Source organism: Python bivittatus, unplaced genomic scaffold (assembly GCF_059951505.1).
Source record: "Python bivittatus isolate LINGU-HERP-01145 unplaced genomic scaffold, Pbiv_v1 ctg000330_np1212, whole genome shotgun sequence".
NCBI lineage: Eukaryota > Metazoa > Chordata > Lepidosauria > Squamata > Pythonidae > Python > Python bivittatus.
Genome location: NW_028277058.1, coordinates 32,385,865 through 32,402,966, shown reverse-complemented (window position 1 = coordinate 32,402,966; position 17,102 = coordinate 32,385,865). Strand labels below are relative to the sequence as shown.

At 38.4% G+C, this 17,102-nt stretch overlaps 1 protein-coding gene across 1 annotated transcript in view; it reads left to right on the top strand.

Moving 5' to 3' along the window:
* Nucleotides 1–6,982: 6,982 nt before the first annotated feature.
* The window catches only part of LOC103055955 (sodium-coupled monocarboxylate transporter 1-like), a 39,152-nt gene continuing 29,032 nt past the window's right edge, over nt 6,983–17,102 (top strand). The window contains exons 1-7 of the mRNA XM_088141508.1: nt 6,983–7,351; nt 11,409–11,474; nt 12,043–12,094; nt 12,288–12,355; nt 13,011–13,165; nt 14,776–14,916; nt 16,872–17,001. Coding sequence (XP_087997634.1) covers nt 6,983–7,351; nt 11,409–11,474; nt 12,043–12,094; nt 12,288–12,355; nt 13,011–13,165; nt 14,776–14,916; nt 16,872–17,001 — 981 coding nt within the window. The remainder of the gene's footprint in view (nt 7,352–11,408; nt 11,475–12,042; nt 12,095–12,287; nt 12,356–13,010; nt 13,166–14,775; nt 14,917–16,871; nt 17,002–17,102) is intronic.

Here is a 17,102-nt window from a genome sequence, read left to right as displayed (position 1 = left end):
CCTCCAACCATGATACCATCCTCCTTTTCCTTACCAAAGAATAGATCTGGTGACTCCCTGGGTTCAAAGTATTGGAAAAAGAAAAAGTGGAACAAATTGAAGATTGGAGCTTTTCAACCAAAGCTGAGAAAGTTGGGATGGCGGGGGGGGGGGGGGGATTCAAGGGGATGGCTGAAAATGCCAATGAGAGTTTAAGGATATACAGTATTTGTGTGATGGATTAATGAGGTATGTGTCTGTGAATCTCTGAATGGCTGGTTGTCTGTGTATGTAATAGAGACGATGTGTTTAGGAGCTAACCAGAAGAGTAAACATACTTTTTAAGGAGTGATCCTCTTCTGGGTTTTATCTGTTGACAGTATGCGTGTGTACAGCTAGTCCTTGACTTATGATCACAATTGGAAGTGGAACTTCAATCGCTAAGTGATATGATCAGTGAGTTGTGCCCGATTTTACAACCTTTTTTGCCACGGTCATTAAGCGAATCACACGGCTAAGCGAATCCAGCTTCCCCCATTAACTTTGCTTGTCGGAAGCCCCTGGGAAGGTTGCAAATGGAGATCATGTGACCCTGGGATGCTGCAACCATTGTAAATACATGCTGGTTGCCAAGCACTCGAATTTTGATCATGTGACTGCAGGGATGCTGTGACAGTTGTAAGTGCAAGGACCAGTCATAAGTCACTTTTTTCAGTACTGTCATAACCTTGAACGGTTGTAAAACGAATGATTGTAAATCAAGGATTACCTGCATGTGGGAGAAAAATCACTTGGGTATGACCTATCTGCAGGAAATAAATTAAGGCTAATTAATTTCAGAATAATGTATTTAAAGTTATTTTGGGGAAGTGGGATATCCTTTCTATGAAATAAATCCTTTTTTGGAGAATAAAACTGTAAGTTGAAAAAACTATCCTTGACTGCTAATCTCAACAGTATGGCTTTTTATTTTTGTAGTGATGGTTCCTACAACACTTCCTAAAAAAATCCAAATATATCCATATATCTTAATATATCGAAGGCTCCAATTTAGTCTATAAAAAGGGAATTATTTATAATTTACCATCCTGAATTTTAGGCTATAGATGGATTTAAAAAAAATCACATATTTAACCTTTCAGACTCTGCTTTCATCAATTATGTTGCTGAATTTGACATTCTCCTACTTCAAGAAACCTGGCTAGATAACAGCTTGCTTATAAGTGGATATAAGTCCTTCTCACTTGCAGCAGCTCCTGGAGCAGGATGAGGTAGATCGTGTGGTGGCTTAAGTATACAAAGTTCAACTAAGCTACATTCAAACATTATACAGTTAGACTCAGTGGAGCGCTATGCAATGTCTGTGCTGCTAAAATGTAATATTGTTCTGTTACTATTGGTCAATGTCTACCTTCCACCTTCTCAAAATAAATCCCAATTTGAGAGTCTACGGATCAGATTTGAAGCAAACATTACCCTTATGTTTAATAACCCTTCTGCTTATGTAATCATTTCTGGTGACCTGAACACAAGGGTGGGAGGAAAAGATAAGGCACTTTTTACTCAGTTCCACCAATACCCTCCGGAAGTAGTTACAATCCCCCCTCTATCAATCTGGCAATCTAAAGATTAAAAAGGGGATTACAAGAGGTAAGAGGTTATGTTTATTACAAACAATTAACAAGCTAATTGAACTACTTGATTACTGAACTACTTGACTGATTGAATGGATCTATCAGTAGTGATTTCACTGGCAAATTCTCTCACTGGGTTGGCTTAAGACCTTCCCTGATTGATTATACTTTAATCTCATGGAATTTACTCTTGTACAAAAAATTTATCTAGACAATTGATCTGATAGTGACCAGCTATTGATCTGATATAACCAGCTATCATGGTTATAAAAGCATCTGACAATTGCTTTCTGGAAACAGAACCCACTTCAATTTTGGAAACAGTCCTAGAGCCAGGGCTGATCTATGCCAGATGGACTTAGCAACTCAATGAACAAACTTCTTAGCTGCTTCTGTCTGAAGCAGCATTATAATTCCATTCTACTACAGTTAAAGAGAGGTCTGGGAATTCCTTTCTGAAGACATTCACCCAACTGATTCAGTTACTTCACCCAGTGGTCTCCACCCAGATATTGAGGAAGAGAGAAAAGCATGGGGGCAAGGCTTATCCTTCTCAGCTCTGGTTTGACATGGAATGTTTTGAGGCCAAGAGTAAACTGAATAGGAAATTCAAATTATATAAAGAGAACCTAGCTGAGCACTCCATCCAGGACTTTATGCTCTTCAAGAAATAATACAAACATTTATTACAAAACAAGAAAAGAGAATTCACTAGGGCTTCCCGACAGCAACTGATAACAGCACCTTAAGCCAGAAATCCCATATTCTGGTGCCTGATAGCTTCCCACCCAGTTAACAGGCCCCTTTCACTTCCCCACCTCTTACCTGCATCCGTGTGGGAGGACCACTTTAGATTTATATTCACAAGAAGAGTCTCCTAAATTCGACTTAAATCTTAATGCTAACCTGCTCCCTAATTGGGCCTAAGTTTCAAGTGCTGAAATAAAGACGCTTATAAATCAGCTAAAGCCTGGTAATGATCCAGGCAATGACTTTATTACTCCTGAAATACTATGCAATAATTTGGAATGGTGCACCCCAGTTCTTGCTTCCCTGTTACTTATATTAACTGCACTGCACAAATCCCAGAGGACTGGGGCCTAGCCATCATAGTGCCCAATTATAAAAAGGGCGCATGAGATCTGCCTGCTAATTATAGACCTACTAGCCATTCATTCATTCATTCATTCATTCATTCATTCACTTTTCAAATTTGTCACCGCCCATCTCACTACAGAATGATTCTGGGCAGCTTACAGCAAAAACAGAATAAACATTAATTAAAATGGATAAAAATTAATTAATTAAAATATACTACAATAACAAACTTCCTATATATTACTTCCAAGAGGCTGATATTAATTAGGTATTAATAAACTCAGTGAGCATCTTCAAGGCCCCAGTCATCTGCAGGGTCAGTTTTATCTCTTCTCGCCCCACACAAGTTGGCAGAGCCAGGTTTTCAATTCCCTCCTGAAAATTGGGAGGGAAGGGGCCAGCCTCACCTCTAGGGGGAGAGTATTCCATAGGGCAAGGGCAACGGCAGAGAAGGCTCTCCTCCTGGGACCCACCAGTTGACATTCTCTCACCGACGGGATCTGCAACATATCTTCTCTGCCGGACCAGGTGGGATGGGTCGATGTAATGGGGGTGAGACAGTCTCTCAGGTAACCTGGACCCATGCCATGTAGGGCTTTAAAGGTGATAAATTGGACCCGGAAACAAACTGGAACCCAGTGCAGCTCCCACAGCAATGTTACATGTGCCATCCTTGGAGCACCCAAGATTGCCTGTGTGGCTGCATTTTGAACCAGCTGTAGTTTCTGAATGCTCTTCATGGGTAGCCCCATGTACAGCGCCTTGCAATAGTCTAAACGAGAGATGACCAGGGCAAGAGTGACAGACCAGAGGGCCTGCTGATCCAGGAAGGGGCGTAACTGGCACACAACATGAAGTTGAGCAAAGGCCTTCCTGGCCACAACTGCCACCTGCTTCTCAAGCAGGAGTTGTGAGTCCAGGAGGACCCCCAGATTACACATCGGGTCTATCTGGGGCAATGCAACCCCATTGAGAACCAAAGATGGTAAACCCTCAGATACAAAGGAACCTCCAATCCATAGCCACTCCATCTTACCAGGGTTCAGTTGAAGCCTGTTGTTCCCCATCCAGACCCCCACAGCCTTCAGGTACCCTTAAGTATAATAAGAAAGCTCTTATTATACCAGACACTTATACAACAAATCAGTTGACTGGATCGACCTAGAGCATATATTGGCAGATGAGAAAGCAAGCTTCAGGACATGCCCTTATACTTCAATATCTGGCTGAAAAATACAGATCTAAAACAAGCTCAATATTATATACTGCCTTTATTGATTTTAAGTCCACATTCAATCTAGTTTCCAGAACAAGGCTATGGACTAAGCTTATGAATACTACCATTGATAGATGGTTATTATTGTTTAATTCTAGAATCATAGTTCGATGTGGTATGTAAGGCCACCATACTAATGAGATTCCAACTTACAGAGGAGCGAGGCAGGGATGTATTTTATCTCCCCTGCTGTTAATCTGTACCTAAATCCATTCGTGGCCAAAATAAATAAATTAGAACATCACTCCCCAAAACTAGCAAACAGACATATTGCAACTTGGTTGTATGCAGATGACCTAATACTTCTATCACAAACATTAATTGGACTTAAAAGAGCTATGAATGCTCTGCCCAATTACTGCTCAGAGGAAGCACTTGAAATCAACTATAGTAAAACTAATATCCTGATCTTTGCAAAGAGACCTAAACTGCACACCTGGAAGATAAATAAATAGTATTAAACAAGTGAAATCTTTTAAATATTTGAGCATAGTTTTCCATAGCTCCACCAACACAATGCACACCAAAATTATGTTATACAAAATGCTCAAAAAACAGTGGCTGCAATTCAATCTTTTCACTTCACCAGAGGAGTACAGCATATCCCAGCAGCACTGAAGCTATATTCAGTTAAGGCTCATGCACAACTACTCTTCCTTATGCTTCCTTTACTCCTCTGGAAAGGGTCCACTCTATATTCCTAAGGGCTATATTCCAGGTAGCCCCCTGTGTTCCAAATGTAATATTAAGAAGGGAGGCAGGGCTGTCAAAGTCAAAACAGGTGCATGGACCTGTATCATAGCACATTGGTTGAAGTTACTGTTCTTTCCCACAGGTTTGAGTTCTTTCCTTATTGAGGACAATTACAAAACATTATGGTTCAGGACAATCTCACAAAAACTTAAACTTCTTGGCTTTTCCAGGGAAGCATTCCTAATGATGGGTTATGAGCGCATTTAAACAACATATCAAAGACCTGGAAGCCCAACAGGACTAGTCTGCTCTACCTAAGAACATTTTCCTGAGCAGTCAAGCCCCTTTTTACAAATCGAGATACTTACACCACATAATTGTTTCCAAATTACAAAGAGCACTAACGCATAGTGCACACTTCAACACTCTCCCTACAGCAGTTTTGGGGGGCTGATACACAAAAGTTCCCTGGGAGCTGAGACTGTGCTCCTGTGAACAAGGGGCTGTTGAAACTACAGCTCATGTCCTGCTATACTGTACCCTCTATAAGGACTCAAGGATCTACCTTATACTCCTTACCTGATACAGTAAAACATCCAGGAAATTCTGGCTTTTTTTATGTACAGTTGTTATTAGATCAGTATGATTCAGTCTCTTTGAACATAGCTAAATTTTGTTATACTGCCTGTACAATTAAGCAGACTTTTATTATCCACCAACGAACCCACCATCAATTGTAATATTTTATTTTATTTTATCTTGTTTTGTTTTTACTTTATTTTTAATGTATTTTTGTTTGCAGTTCTGGTCAGAGACAGTAATAAAAATATTCATTCATTAAATATAGTAGTGTCATAAGTTTACTATAGCAATGATTTTACTAGAAATAAGAACTGCTTTTATTTTGAGGTGCTGTAGAAGTATCACTATGGCTCAGACAATGCTGCTGCTTTAATTCCAGGAGTTATATGATTGATTGATTGATTAAATTTCTCCCCCACCCATCTCCCCCCAATGGGGGACTCTGGGTGACTCACCCAAAACATTAAAACCATAAATACATATAAATACATAAAACATCAAAATTTAATTACTAAAAGAGGAAAAGGAGAGTCCAGGAAGATGAAGAATTATATGCTTTTGTAGCAAAATTTACTTGAAACAGGTGAAATAAACTGGGATTTCTTATTACATATTCTATTTTATTTTAAATATGTTGTAAGAGGCCACAATCCAATATACAATCCTAGGTTTGAATACTGTAACAGCTCACTAGGAGGTTCATAGAGTGATCCTGACACTCAGTTCTTAACCTAATTATCTCACTTCATTGTTGTAAAGAAACAACACTATGAGCTCCTTGGAGGATGAATTCAAATATGATATAAATGAACGTGCTGAACCCTGTTTAAAAAAGTTCTATTTGCATAAAGATAACATAATAACTTATTAAAACATCTGTAAATAAAATTTGTTTTGAAGCATTTTGTATCTGAAAATGCAAAACAGCTTTCTGCTGTTTTAAAAGAACTTTAACCAAGATTTAAACGCATGGCAGACAATATGTGGAGAAAAAAGCCTTCTTCTTTAACTAATCCAAAAAAATTATTACATTTTTTCTACCGCTATCGCTTCGCTATGGTTAAAAAACAGCGTCCAGAATACTTGGGACAAGAAGCACTTGAGAAATATTCGTCCTTCCAGCTGAAAGACATTTCCGGATCACATCTGAGTATCAGAAATTCTGCCTGGTCCACGTCTAGTTCCAAAAGCTGGCTATTTTGCAAAGTCTTGGCGAAGGAATAAAGGTACACAGGGGAAAAAACCCACACAAATATCAGTCAAACACGCCATGGGACTAACAGGGAAGTGTTAGGGCGAAAAGGCTGTTCAGCAAAATTGGGGACACGGGATGAAGAAAGGCAGGCGATCTGATAAAAACAAATAGCTGGGAGGAGAAAAAAGCCGACGTAGAACGGAGTGCTTACAACCCAAGGGAAAAGTCTGGCGGAAAAGTGCACCAAAGAGGAAAAACCGCCCCGCGCGCCGCTCCCCAGGCTCGGCGAGGCGCTTCTAAGCCGCGGGGCGGTTGGCTGCGCGTGTCTTCCCGGGCGCGCGGGGGGGGGGAGCTTGCGTTGAGTTGGGCTGCGGGGAGAAAGCAGACCTTCGGGGTGGGGCGCCGGCCTTAGACCACCCAGCAGGTCTGTATCTACAGGCGCTGCTCCGTAACGGACGATCCTGTGCCCCCTCTCTCCTCTAGTCGGTCCAGCCTATCGGTTGCCCTCCAGTGGGCCGGGTTATCATGTCGACGATCCCCTCTCAATCCGATTTTGACGTACTCAGTCAACGTTTCACCACCCTAGACTATGTCATCTTCTCAACCATGTTGCTTTTGTCGGCGATAGTCGGCATATTCTATGCCTTCGGGGGAGTATTAAAATCTCACAAGGACTTTCTGATGGCGGACCGCAACCTCAGTTCTTGGCCTGTGTCATTTTCCCTCACGACCAGTTTCATGTCGGCCTTAACGGTGCTGGAGACTCCTGCCGAAATCTACCGCTTTGGAAGCGTTTATATCATCTTTGCTCTCTCCTACGCCATCATGGTGGTGATCAGTGCCGAAGTGTTCCTACCCGTCTTCTATCGACTGGGGATCACGAGCACTTACGAGGTAGGAATAGTGGCCATACTCATACACCGTGGTAAGCCATAATTTGGTTCAATAAGCACAATTGCTCAGGTTTGTATAACATGCTAAGCCTTAAACAAAGCCCAGTGGATGCATTTACATAACGTGTTAAGTCATAACTATACACATCCCATTTTAATGTTAAAACCTTTCCATTATCTTCGTGGAGCTGGACTTGTAGCTTAAGATTTCCCTCTCTCCTCTAGCTGAGTTTGCAAGATAAAATGATCTTGGCTATGCAGTTTCATACTGAAACTGCACATGGACCCAACAGGAACGGTTTTAATTTTTGAATCTCTCTTGGATTTGAACCACAGATGCAGAACATCTCAGGACCGCTGCATCTAACAGTTCTTATTTCTTTGGGAAGCCCACCTGTTGGATATTGGGGCAAGCCCTCTGTTAATTGCCATCAGCAAGGTATATACATACAGTATATACCTTTCATTGATAATTTTCATAGACCTCTCTTCCATTGCTTTTTTCAATTCTTAAAAATTAACAACCATTGGCACAATTTATAGTAGTTAATCTTATAAATTAACAACAATGCTAAAAAATAAAACTGCTGTCCCCAGTTATCAAGGATGAAATTAATTTAAAATGAAATTTCACTTTTCTTGAAACTCAGTGGAATTTATTATCTTGCAAAAATAATCTCTTAGAACAATTTAATTGGCTGGCTTCTCTCAAAATAAGGCCTTCAATTTCTGTTTCAAAACTATAATTTATCAGGATTTGCTGAAAAAGAGGTGTCTTCTGAAACAGGAGCAGTATATACTGTGGGTATATTATCAATTTACAGTGGGGCAAAAAAGTATTTAGTCAGCCACCAATTGTGCAAGTTCTCCCACTTAAAAAGATGAGAGAGGCCTGTAATTTTCATCATAGGTATACCTCAACTATGAGAGACAAAATGGGGGAAAAAATCCAGAAAATCACATTGTCTGATTTTTAAAGAATTTATTTGCAAATCATGGTGGAAAATAAGTATTTGGTCGCCTACAAACAAGCAAGATGTCTGGTTCTCACAGACCTGTAACTACTTCTTTAAGAGGCTCCTCTGTCCTCCACTCGTTACCTGTAGTAATGGCACCTGTTTGACCTTGTTATCAGTATAAAAGACACTTGTCCACAACCTCAAACAGTCACACTCCAAACTCCACTATGGTTAAGACCAAAGAGCTGTTGAAGGACACCAGAAGCAAAATTGTAGACCTGCACCAGGCTGGGAAGACTGGATCTGCAATAGGCAAGCAGCTTGGTATGAAGAAATCAACTGTGGGAGCAATAATTAGAAAATGGAAGACATATAAGACCACTGATAATCTCCCTTGATCTGGGGCTCCATGCAAGATCTCACCCCATGGGGTCAAAATGATCACAAGAACGGTGAGCAAAAATCTCAGAACCACATGGGGGGACCTAGTGAATGACCTGCAGAGAGCTGGGACCAAGGTAACAAAGGCTACCATCAGTAACACACTACAACGCCAGGGACTCAAATCCTGCAGTGCCAGATGTGTCCCCCTGCTTAAGCCAGTACATGTCTGGGCCCGTCTGAAGTTTGCTAGAGAGCATTTGGATGATCCAGAAGAGGATTGGGAGAATGGCATATGGTCAGATGAAACCAAAGTAGAACGTTTTGGTCTAAACTCAACTCGTCTTGTTTGGAGGAGAGAGAATGCTGAGTTGCATCCAAAGAACACCATACCTACTGTGAAGCATGGGGGTGGAAACATCATGCTTTGGGGCTGTTTTTCTGCAAAGGGACCAGGACGACTGATCCGTGTAAAGGAAAGAATGCATGGGGCCATGTATCGTGAGATTTTGAGTGAACACCTCCTTCATCAGCAAGGGCACTGAAGATGAAACGTGGCTGGGTCTTTCAGCATGACAATGATCCCAAACACACCGCCCGGGCAACGAAGGAGTGGCTTTGTAAGAAGCATTTCAAGGTCCTGGAGTGGCCTAGCCAGTCTCCAGATCTCAACCCCATGGAAAACCTTTGAAGGGGTTGAAAGTCTGTGTTGCCCAGCGACAGCCCCAAAACATCACTGCTCTAGAGGAGATCTGCATGGAGGAATGGGCCAAAATACCAGCAATAGTGTGTGAAAACCTTGTGAAGACTTACAGAAAACGTTTGACCTCTGTCATTGCCAACAAAGGATATATAACAAAGTATTGAGATGAACTTTTGATATTGACCAAATACTTATTTTCCACCATGATTTGCAAATAAATTCTTTAAAAATCAGACAATGTGATTTTCTGGATTTTTTTCCCCATTTTGTCTCTCATAGTTGAGGTATACCTATGATGAAAATTACAGGCCTCTCTCATCTTTTTAAGTGGGAGAACTTGCACAATTGGTGGCTGACTAAATACTTTTTTGCCCCACTGTAGGTTTAAATTCTAGGCTTTTTCCTCCTGCCTTTCCAAGATAATGGATACTTGGCTATTTCCTTGATTGTTTTGGAAACAGTGGACTTAGGGCAACATGGCAGTTCTCTATAGTCTGGGAACTGCTGGTTTCTGCTGTATCAGCTTTGTTCTTTACACTGCTTGCTTTGGAACCTGGCTGCCTTATATTTATCTTACAGTGTCTGTTTATTCAGCAGAAACGAGCACTCAGTTTCTCACAGTGGGCAATCAGCAGCCCTCAAGATGCTTCCATTGTAATCTGCGACTATTCAGAAAATGATTGTTTGACACTTCACAAATCTACACGCAATCCTTCACAACCCATTTCCTTTTCTTTCTCCTGTTGAATTCCCTGATAAATTTGTGTTAATTCTTCTGTTTGCTTTTTTGTTAAAGTTGGGGCATTAAAACTGTGCTGTAAAAAACTTTCTAGGCTTTATACATATTTATTTTTAAGCCCATTTGGTCATTTCCTTATAGAATCATGATAGTATCACCTTTTCACAGCTTCAGCACATATTCATATCATGTTTAAAACATTTTAAATAATTCTAACTGAGAAATAATACAATCTAAACTTCTATAAAATATATTAAAAACCTCCCTTGAGTCTATAAATTAAAACTAGCATTATATTGATTTTTGAGGTATTACATGGAAATGCCAATCAATTACTCCTCCTTTAATTAAATTTCTACCTGTTCATCTCACTTTATTTATTTACTTCCAAAATTATTTATGGGTACCCTTTTTGCTCTAAAGCAAAATTCTAAAATTTAAAAAGAATATTCTATTATAGAACAAGGTAAGCAAAGAGAAGAAATGCCTTTAAAAGTATATCCGACAATGGAATTACTCACATTTAAGAATGTTCAAAAACCAACCAGACAGAAATATTTCAGCAGCTTGTTTAAAATTTATCAAAGATAGGTTAGGGAGGGATGAAGGAAGGGGAAGGAAGGCACTGGGAAGATCAAGTGGGCAGGTAGACTAGTGGTTTGGAAGAAAGAAGATGCTCAGAAGATTAGCGAGTGGATGGGCCAGTTGGGTATGCTGTGCTTGAATTCAAGACAGCAGCAGCAGCAGCAGCAGCAGCAGCAGCAGCAGCAGCAGCAGCAGCAGCAGCAGGGGATTGATAAGGAGAAGGGAAGCCCTGGGAAGTTCAGCAGGCAGGCTGGGACATAAGCCAGGTGGAAGAGGGGGGAGATACAGTAGCCTTCTTTTACTCAGTCCATAAGACCCTTTCAAATTTTGTCTTGGCAGAAGCAACAAAAACAACAAAAATCTTCAAGGTTTTGCTTTGGCTGAACTGCAAAAGTCCAGCTGAACTACCAACATATAATGCTCCTGTTTCATATATGAAACCAAGTGCATTTTATGGTTTATGCACACCTTTCTTTTCTTTGATGTCAATAAAAGTAAGCTGAGTCACAATATTTATGCATATAGTTTCATTGATGAAGTCCGAATTGTATGAAGGAAGTCATAGTAAATTAGCTGGAATTTATTCACAAGTAAGTGAGCATCCTTAAGCACCACTTTTTTTCCTCTGTACATTACATTTTACTGTACACACATACATTTATTCTGTTTTAAAAACTTTCCTCTCTTGCAGTACTTGGAGCTTCGGTATAATAAGTATATGCGTATTCTTGGAACAACGATGTTTATAACAGTAACGGCAAGTAGAAGCACAAAATGTTACAGTATTATCTTTAAACTTGAATGTATTATGAACAGTAGATTTTAAAGTTGTGTTACTTATTTGCAGATAATATATAGATGGTGTTATATAAATTGTGTGCTCTTGGTTTAGAATTAAATTGGCTTTTAATGAGTTAATTTATAAAGGGTCATGTTTATAAGGAAAGGCAGATTCCATGGTAATAATTTTTCAATATCCTACTTGTTCTTATGTCACCATATAAGTTGGTTTCTTCTTTTTTTTACTCAATCTGAAAAGCTTAGACCACCCTATTAGAACTCTTTGGGTACAGAGGATTTAGTATAAGAAGTCAGGTATAAAAACAATAGTTGCCTAAGGAAAAATACAAAGCTGTGGTAGGGTCTTACAGTCTGGGTTTTCTTCTTACCTTGCACTAAAATTGTGCTGGTCAAAATTAACTTTTAGTACAGTAAATTTACCTAATAGTAGTCCTTGTTTCATATTATATTCAGTATAAGCTAACATAAAACAAATATTTCTGAGAATACCCATTTACTTATGCTTCTTTGTTTTATTTCTGCAGATGTTATACACTGGAATTGTTATATATTCTCCATCATTGGCTTTGAATAAAGGTAATGTGAACATTTATACTAGGAGATGAAGTTAATGAATATTGGGTGAAGTTTGCAATCTGTGTGTGCACTACAGTTGTGATTATGGGTTTTCATATGTGCTTCTGGTTATCTTTCCTTCAGTTAATTTAAGTATATTCTATACTATCCTAGAAATATTTCAAAAACTATATATGTCTTTTTCTTTTCTCAGTTACAGGATTTCGGTTGTGGGGATCAGTAATAGCAACAGGATTAGTCTGCACCTTCTACTGCACAGTAGTATGTTAACAAATCTCTATAATACACATTCTATAAATTATCAATAAAGCAATCCAAGTTAGATTTAATACATTACATGTTTTCCGTATTCTCTCACTTGGTAATTTCAAATAGGCAAGCAGATAGAATTTCGTGTTTACAGTCTTAAACTAGGGAAAACCCATCTTTCTTAGGTGCTTTAGAGTTAAGTTGAAAAGCTTCTATTTAAAAGGCTTGCCTTCTCATCATGTAAAAATTTCTGTATTATAAAAAAACCAATCCATAAAAATATTTTTTCTGTACTAATATTGTGATATAACATTACAATTAAAGAAGAAAAAAGGCCCCTCAAAGAATATCACAAACACAGCAACTCCTAACTGCTGTGTTTATGATATTGTGTTTTCAGAAAAGAATCTGACATATTATTTAGAATATGAATATTTATTCAGTTGAAACAGACCTAAATACTAGAATATAAATGAAAGCCTGACTCTTTTTAATTTTCTTTTCTAAAGACAAATGGATATACATATGATCTGATATGATTAATGGACAGTTTGTGCAAAAGTAGAAAAGTTTGTCATTGAAGCACTTCCTTGCCAGATTCAATATGCATATTGACATAGGCAGAACAGATCTTTTACTATACTTTATACCTGCTGTTTCCAAATAGGGTGGCCTAAGGGCAGTAGTCTGGGCAGATGTTTTCCAATATATACTGATGGTAACTGGGTTTGTAGCAGTGCTTGCAAAGGCTGTGATCATTAAAGGAGGATTTGGTCCTATTCTATATGATGCTTACCAGGGAGGAAGACTAAAAACTTGGGAGTAAGTATTCTTTTGCTTGAGAAGTAATATAAATGCAACTGATACTAAAAGTTTTTTTTTAAGTTTATGAATTTATATTTGAACAAGTGGACAACTAATATGAACCTAATGGTTTTAAAATAGTAAATTAACAATCTATTTACTAATAAACATTTTATATCTATATAGCCGACTATGACAGTTTAGAATATAGCCGACTATGAAAGCTTAGAAAGGTTGACCAGGAGATAGGAATTTCTATTAGATTGTATGAACCATAGCAACAACATTCTCTTGGCAACTAATTGTACAAAAATTTGGGTTCATTTTTAAAGAATAGTTTTTATATTATATCTATTATATCTATATTATATCTAGATAGAAATATTCTCTCTTCTGAAGCTTAGGAGCTTACTGTCATCCCTTTAAAGTGACAGTTGAATGCTTGTCTCTTCACCCAAAGCTTTTATATATTAATGTCAGATTAATATTAGAGAGTGGTCTTTCTTCTTAGTGGTAATCTTTTGTATTAGAAGAAATAGAAGATACTCTTGAATAACAATGTAACCCAGGAAGAAGAGCTTCTATCTTGTTCAGACTCTCTGTATAGTAGTAATAAAAAATAAATTATTTTGGGTTTCTTGAAAAGGAGGCTTAATTATCAAGGTTTAAGCATTATTTTTCTCCTAGTAAGTTTAGAAAGGTTGACCAGGAGATAGGAATTTCTATAAGATTATATGAACCATAGCAACAACATTCTCTTGGCAACTAATTGTACAAAAATCCTAAATCCTTGCCACCACCCTTTCATGATGAGATGCGACTGACTCAGATGACTTACACAGTATGTTAACATAAGAAGTACAGGTAGTCCCCAGTTTAAGAACAAGTTCTATTCCGAAGGTCTGTCCTTAAGTTGAATTTGTACATAAGCCAAAACACTGTTACTGCATAATACTGTATAAGTAGTATTGTGTAATGAACTCAAACCATTGTGTTATTTAACTCAAATCATTGTGTATTTAATTCAAATTTTGCTATAATAGGCTCCATTCTTAACTATGGGTTATCTGTAACCCAGGCGTTCTTAACCCGGGGACTACCTGTATGTCACATGGAATGCCACAGTCACCACTTCCAAGGATTTGTAGGTAGTTCCTCAGAGAAAACTTTCTTTCCCAATATTTTTCAGATCTGCATTACATGTCTTGCTTATGTGCTAAGATTAGAAATTAGCCTTCTCTGTGGCCCTGTCTGCAAAGCCATAAGAAATATTTTTTTGCCAATGCATTGTCCTTTACCTTTCTCTGAGCCAACTAACATTTTCTCCAACTTGCGAATGGGAAAGCAAACAATGGTACCTAGTTGGTGTTCCACCCCTTTCTTTATGGGGTGGAGCATTTTATATTACTGTAACATGTTATAGGCAAAATAGGAACTCCTTCTAGATGATGGCATTGGTTTGACAACATGAGAAGTGTCACCTGTAAGAGTGACATTTAATTATTTATAGTTTCTATATTTCTACTGGAAAAAACATGAATTTTTGTTAAGTCTGTTTTTTTCTCCACTGAACTCTTGAGTTCTTTCAGTGACAATATTTAAATTGTTTTCTTGTATCTTCTACTTAGCTTTAACCCAAGTCCTTTGCAAAGGCATACTGTGTGGACCATTGTTATTGGTGGCACTTTTACTTGGCTTGGCATGTATGCAACAAATCAAAGTCAAGTTCAACGATATTTTGCTTGCAGATCACAGTGGGATGCCAAATGGTAAGTCTGCATGTTGTAATGTGAGGGTTCTTTGTTTTCCAAGGACTGGACACCCCACAGCATAGTAAATCTGTACAAAATGCTTTACTACAGCAAATACCTTCCCCAACAACAGACTATTGCTCTCCACCTATCTAGGACTTGCAAGGTGATGTTGTCATGTAAATATGTCTTTAATACTCAGCCCTTTTATACTTAGTTCAAGCTAAAGTCTATAAAGTCTATATAAATATATAAAATCTATAAAGTGGCATACAACCTTTGCCTTTTTCCAAACATTCTTACACTAGTTGAGATGAGGTGCTGCTTCTAGTTGCTACTGAGCTCCCAGCAAAGCTCCAGGCAGGAGTCCCACCAGGATATGCTGCTCACCATAACTTGTGGTCCTGGCAGTTGAATGATAGTCCTCTTGCCTGCTTGTAATAGCTGCCAATCTTCAGAAGTCGCCTCCGCTTCCCCATCTGTATGCCGTTGCTTATCACCTTTCCGCCTATACACACACCTTTTCACTTTGTCTTGGCATTTGGTTTTGTAAGCTAAGAGCCTGGGTGGAGGTGAGGCTGCCTCTGGATGTCAGTACATCCTTGAAAATGTCAGGGTGTGGCTCAATTATCACAGGCAGCTGGAATGTTGGCTTGGATGCTTGCGAGTAAAGTTTGAGTTAGGGAAATGAGGCAAGAAGTGTTTCTGCTTGGCTGCAGCTACTTTTCCAAAGCACAGAGAGCAACCTCAACTTCACTCCTTCACATGGAAATGCATTGTTCCAATCCAAAAGTCCTTGTAGTAGTAGGATATATATATATAAGCATTAGTGGTTCTCTTCTGCAGTGCTACAACTTGCTAAACAAAAAATAGGATTTTCATGTCTGTTTCCACAGATGGAATATCCTTGCTGAATTCTTTAGTATTTGGCTTAATTTGTTATTTCTGAAGAACCTGACCTTATATAGTTGTTAAAAGTAGTAATGAAGAATGGCGGTATGCTACTTTTTAATACTGGCATGATCAATTGATGCAAGCTAATTTTAATACTAGGGAATTCCGAGGGTGAATTTTCCTATTTAGTTGAAAGCTTAGTTAAAGGAAACAACATGAACTTTAAATCAGGATCTGCATTTACCAAATCATATTTTCAGATCTTGTTTGAATGAGATAGTTTCCTCCTTTCATGTTATGCGTGTGGGTTGGTTTTTTAAGAAAGATGAAATCTCTCTCTCTGTGTATATATCATGTTTTTATTTTGATTTATGTTCAGTGTGTTAAGTTTGGCTATGTTGCTTAATTGTTGCTATGTTTGTATGCCACCCAGGGTCACATTATGTGAGATGGGTGGCTATATAAATTTGCTAAATAAATAAATAAAAAAAGAGAGAATGCCTGTGTATGTGTGTGTATGAATGTGCACATACACACATGCACACACACAGAGCCAATGCGGTATAGTGCTTGATGTGTTAGACTAGAAGAGAGAGAGAGAGAGAGAGAGACCTATATTCTAGTCCATGTTCTAGACCCTTAGCCATAGAAGTTCACTAGGTGACTTCAGGCTAGTCACTCTTTCAGTCCAATGTATGTCACAGGGTTTGAGGTGGGGTGAGGAATAAGAGGAAATGGTGCTATTTTTTCTGCCTCAAACTCCCAAATGAAAGGTGGATACAAATCTAGTAAATCTCATAAAGAAAACAAAAGTACAAAGCTAAATGGTCTTCTATTAACTATATTTGCCATTTCAATCCATTTTTCATTGAACTTTTGGTCATCCTTTCTTGCATTAGGACTAGCATAATGTTTTAAAACTATAAAAGGAAAGCACTAATACTTCATATTTTGCTTAAGATAAAAAGATTACTGCATAAAAATGTAGCATGAGAGTATGGTAATACTTCTCTATTGTAATATAATTTTAGACAGAAAAGAGCTTTCTAATCTTCCAAACTTATAAAATTTTGTTACAGTGCTCTGTATCTAAATCTTGTGGGACTCTGGATAGTTCTGATTTTTGCATCACTGAATGGACTATCAATGTACTCAATATACAAGGATTGTGATCCATTGACAGCCGGAGTTGTATCAGCACCGGATCAGGTTTAGTATTCATTACAAGTGAAATATTTGTCATTTGGATTTGTTCTATCTTTTCTTGCATCTTCCTTGTAAATAAGTTAAGGTTAGGTTATTTATCTATC